This window comes from Vipera berus, assembly GCF_964194415.1.
Source record: "Vipera berus genome assembly, chromosome: 2".
Lineage (NCBI taxonomy): Eukaryota > Metazoa > Chordata > Lepidosauria > Squamata > Viperidae > Vipera > Vipera berus.
In genome coordinates, this window is record NC_138203.1 from 95,734,339 (window position 1) to 95,761,226 (window position 26,888).

General features: G+C 36.9%; 1 protein-coding gene and 1 long non-coding RNA gene across 2 annotated transcripts in view; one reads left to right on the plus strand and one right to left on the minus strand.

Moving 5' to 3' along the window:
- Nucleotides 1-247: 247 nt before the first annotated feature.
- LOC308662282 lies at nucleotides 248-2,916 on the minus strand. Its single transcript, XR_014025160.1, has 3 exons — nucleotides 2,789-2,916; nucleotides 1,517-1,711; nucleotides 248-1,081 (listed from the first exon to the last, which is right to left on the minus strand). It is a non-coding gene; the product is annotated as an uncharacterized lncRNA (long non-coding RNA).
- A 151-nt stretch (nucleotides 2,917-3,067) lies between these two features.
- The window catches only part of KCMF1 (potassium channel modulatory factor 1), a 49,954-nt gene continuing 26,133 nt past the window's right edge, over nucleotides 3,068-26,888 (plus strand). Inside the window, 2 exon segments of the mRNA XM_081317902.1 lie at nucleotides 3,068-3,156; nucleotides 25,261-25,428. Coding sequence (XP_081174028.1) covers nucleotides 3,141-3,156; nucleotides 25,261-25,428 — 184 coding nt within the window. The 5' untranslated portion in view covers nucleotides 3,068-3,140.

Sequence of the window (26,888 nt, forward strand, 5' to 3'; positions counted from 1 at the left end):
GAATTCAGGACTTGCCTTATAAACCTCTGACATCATATGGACATTTTATTCATGATTTGAAGAATCACTATTTTGCCTTTTTTTGAATTTTTTAAAATCATTATGATTACCATGAATGGCTTCTCCCACAGTGCAGCCATTTTACAACGGCACCCAACAATACCTTTTCAAAATTCCAAATATGCCATCTAATGTAAAACAGTTGGAGCTGTCACACACATGAAATCAGGAGCCAAGGCGGTTCAGATGAATACAGGTTTAATGCACATTAACACTTTCCACAAAAATCTGAACTACTAACGGTGAAAGCAAATTGGTGGCAGAGAAGAGTCAACGGAATTCAAGATGGGCTAGACTTAGATCTCTTGTGGGATTCTAAATTGATGATGTGCTTGACACCTCCCTCAGGCTCAGCCTGGTCATCTTCTACAGGACCATCTTCATTTAAAACTCTGCCATTCTCTCTCCAAATTAATAATTAGTCTTAAGGAGGAAAGAAGGATATTTTGTGTGATTGCTACTCAAGGAAAGGAGTGAAATTCTAATGTACATAAAATAAAGGGAGCAGTAGTGTAGGACAATAATCACCGACTTAGTGATTTCCAATGTTGTTCTTAAAGTACTTTATAGCAGTGCAAATCCCACAGTAGCCATTAATTAAGAGACAAAGATAAAGAAATTCTGTGTCCTTTGTCTTTAGCCAGTTTTTATGGAGAAACTTTGAAACATAAGTAGTTCCAAAAAGTTCTATTATCAGTTTTCCTCAGTTCTTTCATGGAAATGTTCACATCCACAGACTTAATAAATCCAGGTTTAGATTTTGAACCTTTTCCCCCAATGTATGGACTCTTCAAAATGTAGTTTAGAAATCTAGTTCCCTAAGAACGATCAGGAATGTCTAACAATTGAAAAGGGAGAGCATCTTTATAGACAAATATTCTTTTTTCTCCTCCAGGAATGAGAGAAGTTGTAATGTGTATCTGTTCCACTATCACTTTCCTTTAGGCAGTCAAGCTCTTCTCAGCAAAATCTTGAACCTATCATCGTTGATGAAGCCGCCTGCTTTTGCTGGATAATTGCTCTAGGAGGAAGTGATACAAGACAGCCTCTGAGCTGCAATTACACAATTTTGCTCACATCTTTGATCCTCTGTACCACTGTTCATTATTTGAACATACCAACTATCTAACTTAAATATCACTTGTTCTAGTGTGGGAGTTCAGTATATAGCAGTGATGGCGAACCTTTTAGAGACCGAATGCCCAAACTGCAACCCAAAACCCACTTATGTATGGTCGGGTGCCGGGTGGGCGTGGCCCATTGGGTGGGTTTGGCCAGTTGGGTGGGCATGGCTGCAGTGGTAAGGGCAGACTGGGTGGGACTAAAAAGTTCAATCAATCGGAGATCTTTTTTTTTCCCGTGAGAAGTTGAAATTGATTGACTGATTGAACCTTTTTTCTTTTTTCTTTGCACACGACAACGCAGGCCTAAAGCGAAAAAGTTTTATAAAACCCACCTGAAAGCCTAGGACTGGGGCGGCAGGGAATTAAAGATGCAGCTAACCACCTGTAACATTTGCACAAGAGGAAATTCTGAAACTGGACTGAGGACGATGATTCTTCTGGGGGGAAAAAATGTGAAGCCCCACCATCTGTGGTCCTCTGTGTCCAATTTAACTTCGACCGGGTGTGTGTTCAAAAACCTTCCTCACCTGAAAGTGTGAATAGTAGCCAGAGTTATGCTGCCAGGCTCCAAAAATTCCAGGATGGATAGGAGGAGGAGGAGAAGAAAAAGGAAGAAGGGAGAAGGGGAAGAAGAAGGGGAAGAAGAAGAAGGGGAAGAAGAAGAAGGGGAAGAGGAAGAAGAGGAAGAAGAGGAAGAAGAAGAAGAAGAAGAAGAAGAAGAAGAAGAAGAAGAAGAAGAAGAAGAAGAAGAAGAAGAAGAAGAAGAAGAAGAAGAAGAAGAAGAAGAAGAAGAAGAAGAAGAAGAAGAAGAAGAAGAAGAAGAAGAAGAAGAAGAAGAAGAAGAAGAAGAAGAAGAAGGCTTCTTTATCGGAGTTCAGACCACCCGGTTAATCCTACAGAGGCACCTGGCCTCGTCTACTGTATAACATCAACCTAAATGGGGAAGGGCTATGTCTCGCCTTGGCTCTCTTCCCACCATCCTAGTCTGGCTTCGGGACGAACGGGAAAAGCTCAGTCCTACCGGTATCTAGAGGAGAAAAGGACCGAGGACCCGGACCTTAACGAGTCTGACAAAAGAAAGGGAGCCAGAAAAAAGGAGCCTTTTTTTCCCCTCGGGCTCTTCAGCCGCCGGCTCTTTCTCCGCTCCCGCTGAGTGACTTTCCACTTCCTCTCCGCGGGAGAGGAAAGAAGAGGAGGGCGGCTGGGTTGGGCTGGAGGAGAAGGTCGCGGCGGCGCTGTTATTTGCCAAAGACTCTCTCGCGCTCTCTCTCTTTCTCTCTTCTCCTTCCCGGCGGTGTCTCTCTGTCTATTTGTCTGTCTGTGGGCGAGCGAGCGAGCGAGCGATCGAGCGCGCGCGCGCGCGAATGGCGCGGGGAGGGGACTAGGCGAAAGAGGAGGCCGCCGCGAGCCGCCGCTGTCGTGGTCGAGCGGGGTGGGTGGGGGGGGGAGGCGGCGCTAGAAGCTGGCCTGGGGCTGAGCGAGCTTACGAAGTCACCGTGTCACGGCGGCGGCGCCCGCCCGCCCGCCCGCCTCATTGCTGCTGCTAGGGAAGGGGGGGGGGAGGAGGAGGAGGAGGAAACTGCCGCCGCCGCCGCTTCTCTTACCCGGAAAGGCCTCTCCGCTCTGCTACCGCCACCATCACCAACCTTCGTCTCAGCCGCTGCCGCCACCGGAGCCGAGTCTCCTCCCTCCACACACACACACACACACCCGCGCGCGCCCCCCGGCCCGGCGAGCCCTCCCGAGCCGTGCACAGCAGAGGGGGCGACTTGGGGGCCCAGGCTAGGCCAAGACGGGCCGGGCCCAAGCTGCAAGAGCGGGCGCCGAGCAGCCAAGAGAGAGCCGGGGGGTGGGTGGGAGGGAGGGAGGGAGGGAAGGGGGGTTGAACTGGAGCCCGGGACGGGCCTGGGCTGGGCCGGGACAGGCCGCTGCCGCCGTCTTCTCCTCTGAACTAGGATGTCCCGACATGAAGGTGAGTGCGAAGCCGGAGCGGGCCGGGAAAAGGGGGGGTGGTGGTGGTGGAGGAAAGAGGAGCGAGGCAGAGGTTGGCTCATCATGGCGCCGCCGACGCTGCACTAGGAGTGGTGATGGGAGTAGTTCGAGTCGGCTGGGAAGAAGCCGGCATAGGAGGCAGTCCGAGAGGGCGAGCCGCAGCGGCGGAAGGGCGGGCCGGCCCCGCTTTGCATTGTCATGAGGCCTAGGGCCGTTACAGCTCCTCTTTCGCCCCGATCCACGGGTGGCCTGAGGTGCGGCCTAAAAAAAAATAAAACAACAACGAGGCAAGGCCGTTCCGGGAGCCTCGGGGCCGGGCCTGGCCCTGGCCCCACCCTAGGGGGGGAAAAAAATAGTTTCTGAGCGAAAGTTTCCCCGCTTTCCGGGACGATCTCTGCGTTTTTCGGGGGGTGGGCGTCCTTGAGAGAGGAGGGAAAGGGGACCTCTGAACCGGCCAGAGCCAGATGGCAAGAGGGGTAGGAAACGGGCCAGGATGGACTTCGGGATGGTTGGCGTATCGGACCGAGTTGGAGGGTTGTTCTGCGGCACATGGGAATGACGCGCTTACATTTGAAGGGTTAACGGCGTAAAAGTGTGGCCGAATGAAAATCGGAGGGGGTTTGATTGTGAGAGCTGGGTAAGGCCACATAAGAGGGGAAAAGTTTCCCGGGCAAATGTGAATCTGTGTGAAAGGATAGACGTTGGGGAAAAGGTGTGAGGGCCTAAGGCACTTAGCTGGCGTTGTATTTGCCGGAGAGGAAGGGATAACCGGGAATCCACCGTAGCCGGTTAAAGCTGTGGTTGGGTTGGGCGAAGGAGGACGAGCTAAGGTGGAGAACGACTTGCCTTTCAGGAAGGGAGGTTAACGGTCGGAGATCATAGGCCCGAAAAAGTGGGGAATGTACCTTGTGTAACTTAAGGAAAAGTGTATTCAGAGATAGTTGTACTGAGGTTAGGTGCGTGTATACAGGAAAATGGGAGATTTGAAGAGGAAGTTGGTATTGAACTTGGATCAAGTTCACACGTTGCAGAGAATGCAGGCTTCCTTGAATTCCAGGAAAGCATAGTGCCAGAGAAAAGTGGAAAATTTCAAATGGAGAAAAATACACGAGAGACAGATCAAGTGGCATATTTAGCTATCGATGGACGGATGTGTGGTATATTTATTTATTTATTTTAATCCCATTTATATCCCGCCCTTCTCCGAAGACTCAGGGCGGCTTACAATCTAAAGCACAAACCAATGTGCTTAGCAATAGCCTTCATTCTATGTATATGCCTGCTTATTAGGGCTTTCGCCCCCCCCCCCAGTGGCATATGCAATTGGTTGAGAAAGTGTTGAGTTTTTAAATGGTTTCCAGCAAATTTAAAGTTTTATAAATAGTCTTTTTGTCCAGTAATGAGTAAAATAGTCACTATTTAGGTACTTCTCTCATCAGGCATGCTTGTATCTTGTGGTACTTTATAGATATTGGAAGTTTTTTTTTAATGAAAATAGTTCCTTGAGAAAATCTTTTTGTTGACAGAATATAATAGGAACTCTTGCTTTACTTACAAAAGTAATAATTCAGCTTTCTCTGCATTTTCATTCTTGAAATAAGGAGAATTTGGAAGAGAATATCCTTAAGAAAGAAAATTAAATGCAGGACTGATGGATCATTCTTCCTCCTCCTATTTTGAAGATGTTAATAATCAGAAGTTATTTGTTTAAACAACTTTTGTCTAAATTTGTACAAATTTAGTACCAGGGAAAGCAAACTACAGGGTTAATTATCAGTGGGCCTTATATATTCTTATTGAAATGCATGACAGGCATTTGGGGTACTCTGTAATGAAGAAGCTATGACAAAACAGCACTTTTGTGTTTAAAGGTAATTGAAGAAGTTAACTATGTATTTGAACAAAGATTTTCAATCTTTGCTCTTGGTTGTTGTCTTTTATAATTGAAATTCCATCAGTTGATGGGATTTATCAGAAAATATCTATCTTTATAGTTTAAATAGCTTAATAAGGGAATTCATGAAATGTAGCTCATAATTATTAGCCATTATAGGTTATTGGATCTTTAAAGTTTGTAGGCAGAATGACATTGGATAAGATTAGTTAAAGACTAGTTAAATTTTTGGTTTGTTTCAGGAAAGCTGTAAAACTGCATATTTTACTACTGTTGTCTTTTTGAGGAATGAATGGTTTTTAAATTGTTTTTAAGGGCTGCAATCAAGTTGTATGGAAATTTAAAGGATGTTAGCAGAATAAAGTACTATTATAGTTCTGCTGATTAAAATTATAAAGGAGAGATGCCAAGTACTTGTGAGGTTTGTGAATATCCTGTTGATACCAATACTTCAACATCTGAGTGCTTTCCATATAAATAGCAATAATAGTGATTTTTCTTTTTTAAAAGGGCTCAATAGATCTCGGAAAGATTGTAAGCATATACAGTAAAATGGAAAAACAATTTCAGATTGCTTTTGTAATTTGTAAATGTCTTTAGTTTTACAGCTGAATCCTATGCTTATTAACTGAGAGGTGCCAAGTCAGTGTTCAAGAGACTGCACTCTGAAAGTATTACCTTCAATAGATTTTAGTGATGAAGAAAGTTATTCTGAACAATTTTACAAAGTATTGATATTTTCCTCAGTTTTCTATATAAATTATTTTGACTAAATTCATAAGAGAAGCAATATTGAATACATAATGCAAGTATAACTCTGCCACTACTTTCAGTGTATTTAACAATAGTAGAGAATCAACAAAATTCTCTTAGAACGCTGATTTCCTTAAGTAGATGTCTGGTTCTTATGTTTTGGACAGGTGTCATCAGCAAGCAAGTAATAATGTCTCTTTAAAAGTTTATTGTTTTGTTGTTTGACAATTAACATGGGGAATTGGAGCCAGAGAACCAACAGTTGATATGGCTATCAGGGCCATATTGTTCATTATTTACAAGCAGCAAGGCATTTGAATTGTACATTAGAGCAGGCCTTGATATTTTTTTTAGGGAGCCAGTTTACTGCTGATACAGTTAATGTTGCACTAGTATAACAACCTCTTTTATATACTGGCTGCTGGGATCCTTTGCTGAAGTTTATTTAGATGCAGCTTTTATGCTGCAACTAACTTTATTCTTTTCTCAGGAAAACTGATAAAGGTCAATGTGCCTTACCTCTATTGGCAACTCTTTTTTTTGTACTTGGTTAATAGTTCTAATACTGAGCCAAGATCTGATGAACTTCTTATTTAGGTTTTACTAAGTTCTGTGTTATCAGTTCCTTTCACTATGAACAATTCTCTATCCCCCTAAAAATTTAAATATTAATCTTCAGTGATGAAAGTTTGAGCTAGAAATAGCTTTTGCATATCTGAATTCTACACTTTAGCTCTTTAGTGTTTAGCTCAAAGTTTTCAAAACAGTAGTGTACAATACAGACTTAGAGATAAGCAAGTTAAAAATACAGTACACTTAAAAGAGATTACTCTGGGGTGGAAAGATACACCAGTATGTAAATAAAGCTGGTATGTAAATAAAAGCTGAATTGTTGAAGTGTGATACTGCTTTTTTGTATATTGTTCCAGTTGTATTCATTATGTCTTCCTTCAATATTTGCTACACATCCTGAATACATCCTTACACAACCAGTCAGTGTCCATCTAATTCAGCAATTTGTTTTGAATAGCACCTAATGTGATGACCTTGGGGAATTCATATACAACATGATGGACATGTGTCTCTTACAGTACTCAAAGGCTTATTATCTTGAGTTACCAAATTCCATTTTTAATTCTCTGACTAAACATTGAAAGACACTTGTTCCTTGTTCCTTCTAGTAAGCCTGTTTTTAATGTCATTAACCTTTTAAGTACCATATCTTGAAGCAATACATTTCTTCTGCTCAGCTAACTTTAAATTCTTTTTCACTAAAAGAATACAGCTTAAGCCCATTAGGAATTGTGCATAACGGCTTACTTCTGTTATGATCTGATCCTAATAAGCATCCAGTAGCTACGGTACAGAATATAGTAAGCCATAATGTGGTTTGGTTTAGAAGTTTGTAACTAGTATTGTGATTTGTAAACTGGTTTAGTATATTTTCTGAACTCTCAGGCACTTGTGACTGACTTAATAAACAATTTTGTGGCTTATTTTTATGAATGCTGTTTCAAATAATAGGAAATGTATGTTACTAATATACGTATTGTATATTTAAACTATTGTCTTATAATGTGTTAAATCAAGAGCTTGCAGCGTATCACAGAATGGAGAGAAGATGAAGACTTTACAAAATTTATGATTTATTACAGACACATGGTGAAATGTAAGGAGTAAATATTATACCAAAGTTTTCACAGGAAGATTGGTTTTGCAGAGGAAGAATTTCAAAGGAGAAACTTTAAACAATGTTGTGGAAAGCATAAGCAGTAGCATAAATCAATTTAGGAAAACAGTTTTGTTGTGCTGGGGTAGTACTTGATAAAGGTAAGGGACAGAAATACATAAATATATAAGAATTTTATATCCTTGTATTAATATTTATGAACAGCTTCATAGATGAGAAAGTTATAGATAACTTTGCTGTATTTATATTAATCCCAGTGTAAACAAAAACATCTTGATTTAAAGGACACTTGTGTTCAGAAATGCTTCCCTTTGCAATTCTCTTCTTCCACTTAGTTGAGGATTGTATCTCAGTGAAGAAAAGAAATATGCCAGAGAATGAATTATATCTTTGTTAAAGCACCCAACCTGGAAAATATGGGTCTATGTAATTTGGAGTTGAGCTCATGTTCAGGAGACTTTTATTGGCACTTTAATTTGAATCAGGGAGCAAATAGGAAAATGGTGCATACGAGATGTTGTGTATATATAGATCCAAGATTGCCAGCTAGCAATCTGGCAACAGTATTTTCAAATGATTAAAACTGTAGCTAAAAAAATGATCCACATACAAGACATTGTCCCAACCTGGAAGTAACTAGTGCATGAATAATCAACTCCATTTTCTTTCGAAAGTTCTTTCAGTTAGTCAGCTAAAGTTGGTAAAAGATATGCCAATTGACAATCTTTCTTTCCCAAAGAAAGTAATGAGCCTGAAATCTCTGATCAGCAATGTCTCTATCTTACCTGGATTGTTAAATAGTTCACCCTTGTCAGCTCCTAAACTGATTATAAGCACTTAGGAATTTTATCCTTTGCTTTTTGGAAACTATGAACATTAAAAAAATATGAACCAATAAGATGGAACCCTATTAGACCAGCTAATACCACATTTTCCCAGCATCTTCCTCCAGAAATGAGCATGATTATTTCATTATAGTGTGCATGTATATTTATCTCCCATCATGTCTTGAAAGGATACCATAGTTGAAAATTCCAGGAGAGGTTTGGGAAGGGGGCAGATTTGATGGGAAGCCTCTCATCTCAGTAATATGCCTGTGCCTTTTCCCAGAAATATGTACCGTATTTATCGGCGTATAACACGCACTTTTTCTTCCTGAAAATAGGGGGCAAATGATGTGTGCGTGTTATACGCCGATATACTGTTAATGACCCATAGTAAATACCGCACAGCAGCGCGAAATTTAAGTTTTTTTCCTGAAATTTCCTTTTTAAAATGAGGTGCGTGTTATACGCCGGTGCGTGTTATACGCCGATAAATACGGTAATTCTGAATTGTGGGCATTTGGGTGAACGAGATTTGAGTTGTATGTCCAGTGCTTTCTGTAGGGATCTTTCTGTCCTTTTACATAACGTGTCTGCATTAGATTAGTTTCAACCCAGTGTAATTTCTTCATGTTGACAGGGTGCATAGCTAAATCATGGTATACAAGTAGTCCTTGTCTTAGAACCACAATTGAGCCCAAAATTTCTGTTACGCGAGACATTCGTTAAGTGAGTTTTGCCCCATTTTACCACCTTTATTGACACCGTTGTTAAGTCAATCACTGCAGTTGATAAGTTGCTGTAGTAACCTGGTTGTTAAGTGACTGGCTTCCCCATTGACTTTGCTTATCAGGAGATCCCAGAATATGATCACGTGACCCTTGGACACTACAATCGTCATAAATATGAGTTGGTTGCCAAGCACCTGAATTTTGATGACATGATCATGGGAATGCTGCAACTCTGAAAAACAGTCATAAGTCACATTTTTCAGTGCCGCTGTTACTTTGAAAGGTCACTAAACCAACTTTTGTAAGGAGGACCACCAGTATTTGTTTTTGGCTTCTAACAATGAACTTTTCTCATTAATGTAAAATATTGAGATATTTCTCAGTAGAATTTGTACATATTTCTAAAGAAAATTCCTTTTATTTGGTCTTTCTAAAATGATAATTTCTGTATATATTTAAAGTTTGGGCTTTTTGTTTTGGTTTAAGAATAATGTAAATAACCACCAGTGAAGTATAGATGGGAGCACATATATTATTTTAAAAAGTGTGCATTTAGTTTTTCTTTGTAGTCCTTTATAATCACATCCTGATTCTTAAGGTGATTTCTTCTGTTATTAGCTAATAATGGCTTGGTTTCTTCAGAAATTTTTGGTAAGGAATTCTGTTAGGTTTTTTTTTTGAAAGCTTGCATTAGATTGCTTTTTAAAAATAAAATAATATCCTTAAAAGGGTTAGGGTTAGCCAGTGACTCACAATGACTGAAGTGGAAGTGACAGTGTAAGTCCGTCATGATCACGTGATTTCTGCTTTGCCATGGAATTTCCAATCCCAATTGTGATCGCTAAGCAATTTACCTGTATTGCTGAAAAATATAACAAGAGAATCTTGTTGGTGATGGCCTTGAAACAGCTTGCTTGTTACTCTCATTTCTAGCACCCAGCAACAATTACTTTTTCTTCTACATTTTAAAGTATTTTATAATTAGTTCCCATGTTAAGAATAACTGACTTACAGACAACTTATACTTAATGGACTTCCTGTTACTAAAAATGCCAGAGGGCAGTCTCCATCTTCAAGCCGATGAACTACTGAAGCTGCACGATGTTTTCATGAATCCCTGAATCTGCATGATGTTTTCATGAGTGTCCCAAAGTAGCACATGTCTTTTGTAATATGTTGGGTATGTACTTTGTGATGCTCATGAAAACATTGCATGGCTTCAACTGCTTGTCAGCTTGAGGAAGGAGAATATTCCTTACTATATGATTATGTGCTACATGATTATGTTTAAAAATGTCTATTTGGAAGTATCTCTAAGTGTCTTTACATGCATAGAAATGTGAATTAAATATACTAAGAAAAACATTTGACTGACACTAAATAGCCTATTCCAACTTACATACAAATTTGACTTAAAGACAGACTTAGAATCTTGCATCTTCATAAGGAAGAAACTGGGGAGTTAATGAAAACTTTAGATATCAGCTGGACACTCAAGCAGTAGAAATATTTCCAATGGCTGATAATCTGATAGATTACTTGGAATTGACATCCATTAATCAAAATTAAGATATTTATGTTTTAAGCAACTTTTTCAGCACAATTTGTTGCGTTTAGAGATACAGTATATTATTGTTTTAAAAGACAAAACACCTGCCACTAAAGTTTGCATTTCAATTAGGATTACATTTCATAAGAATTGCACAGATAAACTGAAAGTTGAGTGAATCTGCAGAACTTTGACCAAGATAAAGTCTGGTCTGGGGTTTTAATATGGATTTTAACTAATGTATTACATCGGGCATAATTATTTAATGTTTTTTAACTTTTGTATTTCGTATTTTGATATTTGTTGCCCTGTACACCGCCCTGAGTCCTTCGGGAGAAGGGCGGTATAAAAATTTAATAAATATAAATATATATAAATATATAAGAGTTCATACATGCTTAATAGCAATTTACTGAATCAATCAAAATTATCCATAAACCACGGATTATATACAGTGGCTGCATTCATGAAACATGCTAAAACCAAATATACCACATTTTGGTTAGCATGACCAGTTAAATTACTTTCTCCTTTCAGAGTAAATGCTTTGAATATTAAGATGGGACAAATTGCAGCAATCATTATTGGGTAGAATCTCTGTAATTAAGATGAATGTTTTAGCAAAGATGATTTTTTCTGTTCAGACTTTACCAATACTTCTAACTGATACTCAATTTTATCAATGGCAGATGGACATTTGTATGGCAAGGGAAAAATCCAAGAATTAAATATAAATTATTGCAAGATGCTAAGGAAAGAGGAGATTTGGTTTACCAGATTTGAAATTATACTTTGATGCCTGTTATTTAGTCTGGCTAAAAGAGTGGTTGGCGCTCCAAAATAAGAGGTTAGTCGAGATAGAGAATAATGTATTAAGGTTTGGATGCCACGGCTATTTATGGTATGATAAGGTTAATATAAATGTTGATTTTAATAATCACATTGTTAGATGTGCCATCCTAAGAGTTGGCATAAATATAAAGTAAGGTTCTTTGCAAAGATGCCTCTTTGGGTGTCTCCCCAGGAAGATTTTTTCAGAAAAGAATTGGTGGCAAGGCCAGACTGGTAGACTTATGGTCAAATAATATCTTTCAGCTATGGTAATCCCATCCTCAAATCAAAAAGAGTTGTAATTAGAAGAACATGTTTGCCATTGGTTTACATAGTTACAACTGAAAGAAAGATTTAAACTAGACAAAAAGAACTATGGATTTGATTTGGACATCCTGTTGTGTGGTAATGATGAACATATTGCTAATAACAATTTACAAATTGTTATTGAAATTGACTTGGAGAATGAGTATGCAAAGTATTGTATAATTCAATGAGCAAAGAACTTTGGATATAGTATAATGCTTGAACAACGAGAGAACATATGGACAAAAGTTCTAAAATTCACATTAAATTATACGGTAATTTAAAAGGAAACTATAAAATGTTCCATTGGTTATCTGGACAAATTGTCAAGAATGTATAAAGGCACTCAATGAGTGTTGTAAATGTAAAGAAGGAACTTTTTATCATTTATGGTGGACATATGACAAAGCAAAGAAATATTGGAGTAGGATTTATGTCTTAATACAGAAGATTCTTAAAGTGAATATAAAGATAAAAACCAGAGACTCTTCTTTTGAGTTTAATGGAAAAAGGTTTGGAAAAAAAGTTGGAACTTTGATTTTATATATGTTGATATGTTAAAGAATACTTTATGCACAAAAATGGAAAGGTACTTTGATTCCCACAATGGATGAATGGCTGCAAAAGTTGGGAGTTAGCACAGATGGCTAAATTGACTGCTTTTATTAAAGAAAAGAATACAGTTAATTTTGTTTTTACTTGGAAATGGCTTTTGAACTTATGCTTGAGGTGGAAAAATTGAAACTTTGATTTTGGATTTTGTTGATTAGATTGGTTTGATATGGAAATGCCTAGTATATAATGATCATATAAAAGTAAAAAAATTGAGGTTTTATGTTACTACCTTATTCTATTGCACCAAAAGGAGTTGGAAATCAGTGGTTTTCTTCTTTTTTTCCCCTTTTCCCCTACGCTTTTGTCTCTTACCATTTCCCTCCCTTATTTCCCCCTTATTTTCATTTTTTCTTTGTACTTGTATTTTATATTTTGATAAACTAATAAAAATATTAAAGCCAGACTAAACATTTGCTTTGATTAAATGTATCAATTGTACTAGCTGATGTCTATTTTACTGAGTGCCAAAAACAGCTTCTTTAACACAAATTAAGCATTTTAAGTGCTTTTTTAAAAAAAAACTGATATTTTATCATTTCAAGAAATTATTGAAAACAATTAGAATAGGTGGATATAATTTCCATATAAAACCTTTACTAATAGCTATTAACCTGAGTACTTTGTGAGCTGCTACAAGTACTCAGTAGCAGATCTTTTTCTACTGAAGTGGATTTTGATGTTTTCCTTAATCAATTTCCCCTACCAACTTCTAAAATTATATCTTGCTCTCCATATATGTGAATGGGAAGAAATGGGTAGGCTCATGATATATTTAATACTTGCTGAAATAAACATCATTATTTACTTGGCTGTTATTATATTCTTATGTGACCATCATAGCTAATGCAGCCTTTGAATATTGAACTGTACTAAATCTATGTAAGGAGTGACCAGTTGCCTTTGGGAAGCTTATAACTAAGAGATGATGGCACATAGTTTCTCCTTATTTATCCAAAGCCTCTGTTCATTGAAGTAGGGTACCTGTAGACTGCTCTTCAAATTTTTCCTTTTCCTGGACTTGTAAGGTTGCTGGAAAGGGTGAGAAAAATATGTATTTAAGTTAAGGCAGTTGCATGTTATCAGGGTCTCCGCAACACTTCCTTAACTTAATCATGTATTTTCCTGACCTTTGTGGATTAATAATACTCTGCATGTAGGTAAATTTAAAGGTACAATAAACCCAAAATTAAAAAGTTACAAAGTTTTATATATATATAACTTTATATATATGTATATGTATAATAATATAAACTGTTTTTCAAATTAATAAATTCTGGCCAAATATTGATAGGTAGATGTTTTTGGCATCAGTTAGACACTATTCAGTTTGTTCAACTTGATTCTCCATTACTTAAAAATGAATTTGGGGGACAAGTATGTACAGATACTCCTTGACTGACGATCATTTGTTTTAGTGACCATTCAAAGGTACAGTGGCACCAGGGGGGAAAATTGACTTATGTCTGATCCTTGTATTATGACTGTTGCAGTGTCTTTAGATCACATGATCAAAATTTGGGCATTTATGACAGCTGCAGCATTCCAGGATTGTGTGATCCCCATTTGTGAACTTCCCAACTGGCTTTTGACAAGCAAAGTCAATGGGGGAAGCTGGATTCCTTCTGTCATCACATGATTCACTTAGCGATTGCAGCCAAAAAAAGCTGTATAATCTAGTATAGACATGTCACATGACATCGCACAACCTATCGGAGCTTTTTCTCCATTGCCGGCAATGGGGTGGGCACGGTTTTGGGATGATGCACCTGGCCCACGGGCCGGCAGTTTGACACTCCTGCTCTAGTGCAACTCAACTATCTTGCTTGGCAACAGAAGTTCCAGTCCCAATTGTGGTTGTAAGTTGAGGATTACCTGTAACAGAAATTAAAGGAAAGGGGGGGGGGGAAGTGCAGTTAAATAAACTCATAAATTAATGTGGAGCCAATGATCTCACAATATTATTCCTCCTTACAATGCTTTAAAATGAAGAAGCATATTTTTTGCTTATTGATTTTGTCAGCTGTGTTGTGCTTTTGTTGTAGTTTAGAAACTGCATTGAATATTAGTGTTAGTGAGCAACTCAGCAGTGTTGTGTTTGGCTATTGCTGAGCTTTTAGATTCAAGCATACATTCCTCCAATTGGTTGAGACAGAGGATTTCAATGGAACAAGTGGCTTCTTTATATACAGAGATACTATATAGGCTGAGGAAAGGAGGCAAATCCTATTTAATCTGCTTTTCATCCTAAAGATACAATCCCAAAGGTGCTTTTTCATGAGGCAACTGGACTTTCTTGTTTTTCTCTCCTTCATCCAAGAAGCTGAAGATGCTTCCTGGATGAGAAGTGAAATGTCTTCAAAGAAAAACAAGAAAGTCCAGTGTCCTCATGAAAAAGCACCTTTGGGATAACTATGACCTGGATGACTGAGAATCTCCATAGACTAAAGATATAATGTGACTTAATTTGATATTTGATCTTATCTGTGGAACTCTGAAAATCTTGCTAGCATACAGTAAGTACTTTTATGGAAGATTAAATTCTATCTTGATTTAGTTTTTCTTTTTTTTTTCTATGTACAACTTTTCTTACCTCTGATACATGCTTTCAGTATCAGAGGGAGCTATATAAAATATGACTATTGGATTTATTAATCAAAGTTAAAAAAAATAATTTCCATGGTATATGAGATAGTGTAATTTGTTTTTTTCTCTGTCCTGAAAACATTCCATTTTAATTACAGAGGTGGAAGAAGCCATTTGGGCCTTCAAATGCAGCCCCTTGCATAGTATAGGAGCCCAGATTGTAGCATCCTAGAGAGGTGCTGTGGCAAGTTCTTAAAGAGATGGGTGTACCAGACCATCTTATTTGTCTCTTGAGAAACCTATATGTGGGCCAAGAAGCAACAGTGAGAACTGGACACGGAACCACTGATTGGTTCAAAATTGGGAAAGGAGTCCGGCAAGGCTATATACTGTCGCCCTGCCTATTTAACTTATATGCAGAGCACATCATGAGAAAGGCATGGCTAGATGAATCAAAAGTTGGAATAAAGATTGCCGGAAGAAATATCAACAACCTAAGATATGCAGATGATACCACTCTAATGGCAGAAAGTGAAGAGGAACTAAAGAGCCTCTTGTTGCGGGTGAAGAAGGAGAGTGCAAAAGTTGGGTTGAAACTTAACATTAAAAAAACCAAGATCATGGCACCCAGCCCCCTCAATTCCTGGCAAATAGATGGGGAAGAAATGGAGGTAGTGACAGATTTTATTTTCCTGGGCTCCAAGATCACTGCAGATGGGGACTGTAGCCAAGAAATTAAAAGACGCTTGCTCCTCGGGAGGAAAGCCATGGAAAAACTAGACAGCACACTAAAAAGCAGAGACATCACCCTGTCAACAAAAGTGCATATAGTCAAGGCTATGGTCTTCCCAGTTGCAATGTATGGCAGTGAAAGTTGAACCATAAAAAGGCTGAGCGCCAAAGAATTAAGGCCTTTGAACTATGGTGCTGGAGAAGACTCCTGCGAGTCCCTTGGACTGCAAGGCGATCAAACCGGTCAGTCCTAGAGGAGATCAACCCTGACTGCTCTTTAGAAGGCCAGATCCTAAAGCTAAAACTCAAATACTTTGGCCACCTAATGAGAAGGAAGGACTCACTGGAGAAGAGCCTAATGCTGGGAAAGATTGAGGGCAAGAGAAGAAAGGGACGACAGAGAATGAGATGGCTGGATGGAGTCACTGAAGCAGTAGGCGTGAGCTTAAATGGACTCCAGAAGATGGTAGAGGACAGGAAGGCCTGGAGGAACGTTGTCCATAGGGTCGCGATGGGTCAGACACGACTTTGCAGCTAACAACAGAGAGGTGCTTGAACATATTTGATGAAGGGGAGCCTACCAGTTTTCTGGGTTGGTTGTTTCAAACTGATCAGTCTGTAGTTTTCTGAAAGAGGGAAAAGGAAAATTCATCAGAGTTACATTATCTCTATTTCAGTTGTATATCGGATAATTCACAAGTTCTCCAGGATTTCTGATGTACCTACCATATGTCCAATCCATCTAGTTGTCCAGTTGTTTCAGTACTTTGGGATATATTTCATCTAGAGTTTTAAATTCAGTACTGCGATAACATTACAAATAGCATGAGATCCCAGGTGTTTAACTGACCTGCCTTCACTTTCAGAAAATGTATGTATAGCTAGAATATAGTATTTACAGACTTTTTCATTATCAGGAGCATCTAAACAAAACCCAAAGTTACAAAAGCTTACCGGTACTTTTATTTCTGAGTTGAGTCTCCTGAATTATCTTTGCTCTAATACACCATCATCTGAATGTAAAATGTGTAGCTTTTTTATACCTGACTTATGATACAGTGTTTTTTATTCAGATAATTCAGTGACACGGGTCCAGGGACATTATTAGCCTCTGCTTCTGCTTCTCACACTGTTTTTTTTTCTGATCCTTATTTCTATTTATTTCTCTCCTTGAGTTTTGGCCATTTAGTTTTGTCCAATAGTAACAGGATTCTACTTGTCCAATGCCATTTTATTTGCAATGTTGGATTTATAAAAAGCCAATTACAGGATTCTTGGAATCAAATAGTATATTTGTTTTGTGATCAGGATAAATTATTGCAGCATGGGTGTTTTGTTTCAAAGTCAAAGTGCACAAAATGGTATCTCCCACTTAAGATATTTCGGTCAACCTTGAGAAATGTAGAACATTTCAACTGCAAAGAATTGACCCCTTTTTAGTATGTTGGGCATACATTTTTGTCCCAAGGATGAAATAAAAATTTGTTTTGTTTCAAGAAACAGAATCGATGCAAGTGAATATAGGTGGGTTCCATGAGTTAGATACTGGCTGGGAATGAATGTTTATATGCTGTCTGTGTGTTCTCTCCCGTTTGGTAATATTTATGTTATTTATTCGTGCTGTTAAGAAGCTCTAGCAGTCTTGTTTTTCTTTCTTTCACCCACTCTTTTGCACAAGTAGCAGCACTGGGGAAGAATAACCTAGTTCTTTTGCATCTGGCAAACAGGCATCAAAATTTTGACAGCCTAGTCAAAGAAATTAAGAAAGAAACCCTCATAGGGCTAATGTACCAATTAAAAAGAATGTTAAATAATTTAACTGTTCTTTTTTGTGTTATTATGTGGTAACTGAGCTACCTGGAAAGTTAAAAAAATTTTTTTTAAAAAAAATCATCTTGTCTATTCTTTCAGTAGGGAATATCACTATACTTTTGTAGCCCTAGGATAAAAAACGGGAATGCAGCTGATCCTGAGTTTTCACTGTTGTTCTATGCACTTGAAATATTTTGTGTTTTGTTCCTAGTGTTTTGTTCCAAGGGAATATAGCCAAGTTGAAATGTTTCAACATAATTCATTTGAGTCAGACTGTTTTGTTCTGTACTTGAGATAAAAAATAATTTTCTATTTAGTGTATACTCCTGTGATTCCTAAACCTTATTGAATGTAAGCCATGTAAGACATATCCATATAGAGAGGGAGGTCTGTCTTTTTTTTATGTGTCACATCCCTATAATCTCTGATGTATTGTATTAGGAACAAGAAAATGATTTGATGTAGCTTTAGAAATCACTACTGCACAAAGTACTTAGTTAATCAGATTGTTGGTTGTTGGTAAAATTAGATTATTAAGAATGTAATCTGTAACATACATTATCTTGAACTTGAAGTAGAAAGATGTTCCTGTATATTAGGTAAATCATGGTTTAAAACAGAAATGTGAGCAAGCTTTTCTGTCAAATATAGAAATAATAGGGTTAAGGCAAAAAACATCAATGAAATTAATTGCTGCTCCATATCTCTGAGTAACAAAATTTAAATACGATTCATGCATTGCAACAAGCTTCCTGCGGGCCTTCATTGTGAGAAAGCCTTACAATCATGTCCTACCTGAAAAGAAACTTAAATTTGCTTGTAATTATTTTATATTGTCATTTCCTTGTGTATGAAAACTTTATTAAGTTTTTAAAAATGCATATAAGGTTAGAAGCACAGCAAAGGTAAGAATATCCTTGGGAAGCAGGATTTTTAAAACCAGGGTGAGCCATTTTATCCTTACTGTTCTACTCTCTAATGTCATAATGTTCAAAAACTGTTTCTTGTTTCTATTGGCATTTCAACTACGTTGGGGAATTAAGCAGGGAGGGCCCAAGAAGGCATAAAATAATGTTAGAAAGTGTTTCCAGCTTTGCAAGTTAGAAAAGCTAATTTTATTTACAACAACATTTTTGTGTACTATAGACTTCTATTAAAATGAAAAGAGCATTAGCTGAAAATGTTGGTATAACTCAGATTGGGAATGCAGTTATATGGAGTTGCCACTAATAGACGTGCATATATCCTTTATCAATTATTTACTAGGTGTAGTTGTGTTGGCATTAAAAACAAGATAAATGATGTCTGTGTATTATATGTTCTCTGTATAGCAAATATTATATTTCTCAGTGCTTGATCTCTGTGCTACAAGAAAATATTGACATACCTAAACCATTTTTCTAAAATTACTGAAATAATCAATCATGAAAATTAAATATTATGAACTACAATATATTACTATGATTGTGGGATCCTTGGTGCTCTCCAAGGGTGGTGTTTCTCTTACAGACATTTCATTAGCAAAGTAGGTAACATCATGAGTCCTAGCAGTGCAGTGGTTAAAGAGCCGTATTGTAGGCAAACTCTGCCCGCAGCATGGAGTTCGATCCTGATGGGGCTCAAGGTTGCCTTCCATCCTTCTGAGATCGGTAAAATGAGAATCCAGATTGTTGGGGTCAATATGCGATATGTTTCAATGTTTTTTAAACTGTTTTATAAATTTTGAACTGTAAGCTATTCAGACTCACTTTGTTGAGTTGGGTGGCTATAGAAATTGAATAAATAAATAAATCATCTGCTAGGAGGGAGTGGGGTTTGCCCTTATTTTTACACACTAGTGGCTTGCCTTGTCAGTGTTGCTGGGAGTAGTCGTGGTTCCTTGATTGGGCTGTTGTCTGCTGTTGCCTTGTTTGTCTGTATTGGTAATTCCTTGACTGGGGTACTGTTTACTTCTTGATTGTTGGTCTAGTGTTAATCTTAGTGTTTATCTCTGCTCATGATGCTGTTGATTGCTGGTGGGATGTTATTTTTGGTCTTTCTTTTTTGGCTTTTGAATGACATCAAAAGAGACAATCAGATTAAATTAATACCAAGATTAACACTAGAGTCTCTAGACCAACACTGGCAGCACACATGCCATTCCACTGTTAACCAAATTCCACCAGTGGTTAGTCAAGGACATAACCCAATCCAAGATATTCTGAGCTTCCACGTTTGGTCGGGCAGTCTGCCAAGTGTCTGATTTTGATAATGTGACCATGGTAGTGTTGTAATGGCCATAACTTTGAGGACCAACTGTGAGTTACTTTTTTTTAGCACTGTTGTAACTTCGAACATTCACTGGACAAATAGTCATAAGTCAAGGATTACCTGTATAACATCATTACACAACAGTATTGTAACTTTGTAACATGAATTCAGTGTTGACGTATGGGCTTTTCAAGTGACTCTGAGGCATTGTTTACCTTAAAAGTCCTTTATTAGCCTAATACACTGGCAAATGTTTGCTCAAAGGAAGCTGGAATCTGAAATCTCCGCCTCTTGCACAATATATTAAAACACAATTCTCCATCTTTCTAATTTTGTCATTAATCATATTCTCCAATTAATTTAAAGAATCAGTTTCCCTTCCGTTAGAAAACCTGCCAAGGTCTTATCTTCTTTAGTTAGAGATGGCCTTGAAAGTACAATCCTACTCATCCCCCCCTCCCAACCTTAAATTTAATCTCTTAAAGTAATACACAAGTTTAACTATGAAATGGCTACTTCTTCATCTCTTGTCAAGCAATAACATTCAATGATAGCAGCGTTGACATCTGGAACATTGGGCAGGAGCATTTCAAATATTATAGAGTTAGGCTAGTATTTTTTCAGACCTGCCTTGGCTGTCAAGGCAAGACAAAATATTGTAGAATATATTTTCAGGACAGGAAAGCTCAGACAAGCAGATTTATATAGTAGCAAAAACGATAAAGCTATTACCAAAATGTTTCCATGATCGCTGTGTATCAAATGTAAATATTATTTATAGCAATCATTATTCTATTTCTTTTTCTTCTACCTATTCTATGTAAAGGTTAGAAGCTAATCTGTTTTGCAAGTGAGGTAGTTTCCATCTTTCCTTGTTTTGGCAAAGACCTGATCTACTATAAAATGTTTTCCACTATGTGAGAATTTCCACACTTTTATTGGAAGCTTCCTATCTTGAACAGTCAAATTTAATAGGAAGAATCCACATTCCTTTTCAGTATCTCTTCTGCTGTCGTGATGGACAAATAACCTAGAGTAGGAGAAAGCAAATGGACTGCAGTTTTTATAAACGTTGACTAATGTATGTTAGCTGTGGTGGAGGTACTTGAGTTGGAGGGGAAAAAGGTTCTGAGGTAATAAACTATTTCTTACAGATAGGCATACCTTATTAGCCTTTGCAGAACCTAAAATTTATGGATTCTTCATGTTTTATTAAACTAGTATGAAAGAATGAATCCCCTTGGATTGGGCTGCTGTTCTAGTCAGTCTTCTGCCTCTTTGCCTTTTTACTCAATTGCAGAAGCTTTGATCAAGTAGCAGCAGTCTCCTCTGGCTTGACCTTGCCACAGGAATGGAGTCCTTTTTGATATTTTATCACTGATGATCCTCATCCACAATTTGAGCTCACCTGATTCTGTTCTTTTTCTCAGCTTGCTATCACTTGGCTGTCCTCTCAAGACAGCAGCAATGCCAATCCTCTCATTTTCTGTCAAGTGTTGAAGCAGTGATATTATTAGGCCTACTCTCTCCTAAGGAGTATAAGAGGAATACAAAACTACTTCAAAAACAAGTGTCTGCACAAGCTTTCTACTTTTGACATTACATTTTCAGGACATAAAAATATCTAACAAATAAAAAAAAATATTAAGGCTATTTTATATTTGCTGGTTCTCAATCCTGATTACAATATTGTCTCAACCCAATCTTTGCTGATGAAATCCACATCATAGGGAGCAACTAAACATCTGCATTGCTGGTTTTTATTAAAATTAGGACACATGTAATTTGGTTAGCATTGTGAGTAAATTATTTTAAGCTTCCATCTTAAAGATTAAAAACATAAGAAGCATTGATTTTGTAGAGTGATTCTATTGCACTTTTTTTAGATGGAACACCTGATTGAAATGATTGTTAATATTGTAGAACCCACTTGTATGTTGAAACTTGGAAATGCTGGTTTTACTCAGAATCTTCAAATAGTTACATTTTCCCTTTCAATTGACCCCATGATTTATACAAAGTCTTATTGATGAGCCTGTCTCTGTAATTAACATTGCAGATGGATTCAAAGTTTGATCGTGCTTAATAATTATAGTGTATTAAAGATAGTAGTTATCATTAACTTCAACATAAGTACAGTTTTGAAAGTACAGATATGGTTCTGCTGAAATTGGTTCCAGAAAATTCTGAATTGAAGACTTTAAACTGATTTTTTTTGCTTTTTGCATCACAATACAATTTTTTATTTATTGCAACTCTAAATAATAGTCTAGAGAAGAATTTTAATTTTGCTAGTATTTTATTTTAAATGCATTGTATACAACATTGTATTCTTTGTTGATTATTTGGCTTAACTACATGAACATTCTGAAATATATGATAAAAAATAAAAACCTCAGTGTTAGCTAAATAGTGCCACTTAATATAGAAAATTATATTGGAAAAATTGGAAACATTTAAATACAAACCTATCCTGTCTTGCCTTATTAAAACTAAAAATGTATTGAATTAGTATTGAAAATTATATTAATATTTTTGTGCACAGTATATTGACAGCTGCTTACCTAATGACAGATAGTTAATTAGATTTTTGTAGTATCTATTATTTTATATTATTTGTGCTTTTACAAATTTGGTTATTGTTTTCTGGTTTTAATCGCTTGCCATTCAAATGTGATGTGTGTGATATGTGTATATGTGATGGCAGCTATATAAAAGTATTAATATTTGAGTTCCTTACTCTCTTAAGAGGGACCGTGATAAATGATGCTATGGTAGCATAAATGATGAACAAATTTGAAATTTTAATCCGGTGCAGAGTTTTGGTTGGAAAGATGGTACTGTTTGCAAATCAGTGCATAGCTGTTTGTTTTCTTGATCTTCTTCTGAAATTGTATTTGTTAACACAATGACTTCCTTGAGTAGCTGCCTATTAACTTCTCAATTTTACAATAGTTTTACCATTGTTTGAAGTACCTGGAGATATTAATGAAATTTTGAAAGCTCATGGGAGACATGATTGGAGTCTTCCAATACTTGAAAGTTTGTCACAGAGATGAGGGCATCGATTTACTCTCCATAACACCTGAGGGCAGGACAAGAAGCAGTGGGCGGAAGCTTCTCAGAGGGTGATTCAACCTGGAAATAAGGTGGAATTTCCTGACAGTGAAGATGATTAATCAATGGAACAGCTAATTTTAGCAATCAGATAAATGGCCTGAAAATAACATTAGTAAGGACAAACGTGAAGCTTACCTAGGAAACAAAAATCAAATTTATGGAGTGTAAGATGATAAAGATACTTGTAAAAGAGATTTTTTAGTCAATAGTAGTTGACTAGAAATAAAATATTAGCCAGAAGTGTAGTGTGGCTGCAAAAGGCAAATACAATTTTAGACTGCATCAACAGATGTAATTTGCAATTCACGGCTTCAGTTGTTCCACTTTATTCTGCTTTATTCTGCTCCTGGGTCCTGTTCTGGGCACTATTCAAGAAGGATCCAGAGATATTTGAACATGTTCAGAGAAAGGCAGTGATGATGATCAAAGGATTAGTCAGTAAGTTGTAAAAGAAAGATTGAAGGAATTGTCTCACTTGAGAAAAGAAAACAGAATGGGAAACAGTACTATTCAAACACCTGGAAGGACGGCCACATAGAAGATCAAGACGGTTCTCTAGTATTCTGGAGTTCAGAACATGGAATACTGTAATGGAATTAAGTTACAGAAAAATAGGACTTGATCAAGTGATTGTTGTCTTTACTAGGTTTTTTTTTATTCACAGAGGTAGTAAGATATTTTCAAGAAGAGGCTGGACATAACAAACAAAACTTTTGTACTTTTTACATTGAATTGGAGGGGGCGGGCTAGTCTGTTTCTAAATGGTCCCGGTTCTTATAATTCCTTGATTCTCTTTTTAAGCATGCTAAGATTGTAGTACTAAGTGGAGCAGTTAAATGCTTTAGAATGAGTATTGTTGAACCCAAATAAACTCACATTGGAAGAAATACATAAGCATGCATATATCAGATTGCAAATCCACTTTTTGCTTTCACTTCTGGTAAAATATTTCAGTTCAGCTGTTTTTGAACAGTGAAAAAGTTTTCAGATTCTTTTTTTTAGTAGAAAATAGGATTTGGAAGATTTTGAAATTCAATAACATTTTGGATTTTTTTTAATTTGACATATTTGCAAAGCTAATATGAAGATTTTTGTACATGGTATGATTTTAATATATATTATGCTCTTAATCTGTGCTTGAAATATTTTATCAATGCTTTTCTAGACAACTTTAAACAGTGAGCTTTTAATGGACAAGCCAGTGAAAACTTTAGTCTGTATATAACTAGAACCAACTAGTACAGATTCCTTTCATACCAAGAGTTAGTAGTAATCTCAGACTCTTGTTTTTTTTTCTTTTCCTTTTTAACTTAAGTAGATATAGTTAAGTTACATTTATTAAACAAGACTATTATGTCAGCATGCCCTGGTCAGAATGAAATGTATTACAAGAGTGATATGTGTTTGGTTTGTATAGAAATGCTTTTATTTTTCTTTGGTAGTGTGAACTACCAAAATAATGGAGTGTAGAAAATCTTTGGACTTTAGGACAAGGATCTCAAGCTCAGATCATCACAAGCCTTTCATAAAGATGGTCAATTAGTTTGAAGTCTGCAACTTTGAAAGCTTTATACATCGACGTAAACACCTGTACTTTTCTGGACAGCAGCTGCTGGTAACGAGAGCTACACCAGTGATGTGGGAATCAGGCAAATGGAAAAAGCGGGGTGGTGGTGGTTCAGTCCTCTGCTCGGCTCTAGTAGTACATCTGTAGGCGGCAAGACATGCGGCCATCTTGCTTCTCCTGTGTGGACACAGATCATTGCTTTTGTGCAGGTGGACAACTGTTGGCTTTAGTTTCTCTGAAAAACCTGCTGAATTCCACAGCCTTGTACATTTCCCTCAGTCTCGTAGTGTTTGCGGGAGGGAGGAGATGGAGAGAGTGAGAGAATTAGGATTAAATTAAAGATTTGACACTTCCTGTTTTGCTGCAGTCCATGAATGAGGAGGTGCTTTTTATTCTGTGTAGCAGGCAAGCTTGCACTGTCTTTTTCTATCCCTTGTCTGTCAGTCCACCTCTCTTATCTTACAGTTGTCTCACATGTTACCCCCATTTAAATGGGCTGCAAACAATGCCACCTTCTTTTGAAATAAACTTGTAAGCAGGCCTTGGTGGTCGTACTCTTTGTAAGTATTGTTATGATTCTCAAAATTGATCTGGAAGTCCTCATGTTGGCGACTGCTACCTGAGGACATGAATAGTCAGCATTTTAGTTGATTGTTATAATGTGAGGAGCATGTTCAGGATAATTATGAAATCATGAACATTAATTTTCAACTAAGAATAAGATAATTGATAGTAATTCAGGACAGTGGTATTGCAATGAAATTGCATAGATGCCTATTGTTTATGTAAATAGCTAATGGCTAATGATTCTGTTTATTTTTTTGCAGGTGTCAGCTGCGATGCATGTTTAAAAGGAAATTTTCGAGGTCGCAGATACAAGTGTTTAATTTGCTACGATTACGATCTGTGTGCATCTTGTTATGAAAGTGGTGCAACGACGACAAGGCATACAACTGACCATCCAATGCAGTGCATACTAACAAGGGTAGATTTTGGTAAATGATTCTTGCCTTTTATGTATTTATTTACTTACTTACTTACTTACTTACTCACTTAGCTACCTACTTAACCGCCTGTATTTCTAGGTCAACAAAAATTACTTCTGCCATTTTATCACAGAACAAAGAGAAAAAAACAAAATAAACATAAAAGAATACAAACACAAAAATCCAATATTGTGTATTTATTAGGTTTTGTACATTGTAACTTTAAAGCTCTATTAAAATAACTTGAGTTTTTGGTAGATGGAAAGATGCCCCACCACAGATTTTTGTTGTTTTTTTTCTTGAGGAAAGGATTGGAAGTGGGGCAGGTGAGAATATGTGCGCCATTAAAAAATGTGGTAACTTGTGTTCTTGTGTCAGATGTTGAGTAAATAATGGCAGCATTTGCGTGATGACTCATACTTGAGGGGGGAAAAGGTTTTACATTGGAGGTTTCTTTAGTGTACCAACAGATAATTTAAGATAATTTTAATTAAAATATGTATTTATTAAATTATTTACTTATTTTAAATCATTTAAAACTAAGGTCCTTCTAGCCAACTTATGCTTTAAAGCCACCATTTCATTTAATTCTATGAGTTAAGGGGTATTTTCTTCTACTGTTTGAATTGTAAATTTGCTTAGGGTTTTTTGTGGTTTAAAAATTAGAAGGAAAAAAAAGAGAGGACTTAGAACTAATATGGTAGGAGAAACAAATTCGAAACTATATTAGTCAAATGAACATTTAACTAAGATTGCTGTGGGAAAGATTTCATTATTGGCTTTGGTGTTTCTATAGCTTTTACAAACTTCATATTTCAAATATCTTCTAGAATTGTAAATATTAAGAGGGACTATAACTGCTGTAAATGTGTTCACATTCTGCTTGATACTTCTCTGCTTCATATTAAAATCAAAAAATTTCTATTCATGACATGTGAAAAAAAGTGACATAGATCAAGGTTGTATGGTGTTTTCAATGTCATTATAACTTGAAGAATTGCTAAACAAATGGTTGTAAGTCCAGGACTACTTATTTGTTTAAATCAGCCAGAGACAATTTATCCTTAACAAATGGCATTTACTTACTCACTGCAAGTTTTTCTTTTCTTTTATCTGTTGATACCTTTTTCTTTTCCTTTTTGGGGAAAACTTTTGTGTAAAAACATGTTCAGTTTCACTTTTTATCTGAGTTTTTTTTATAAATTTTAAAATAGAATGTTGATGTTCAAATAGATTACACTATTTGTGCTTCAGTGACCTATAATAGCTAGAGTAATATACTCATATTGATTTTTCTTTTAAGTCAAAAGGGCAAAAAGGTTACATCATAAACACTAATTTGAAAATGGCTATGAGAATTTGTCTCCTATGAAGAAATAGTTTTTTTGACATTAAGAACTTGTTTTAATAAGAAAATGTGGGCTCCTTTTTAAATGGGGATTTCCTGTATATATGTGTGTGTGTGTGTG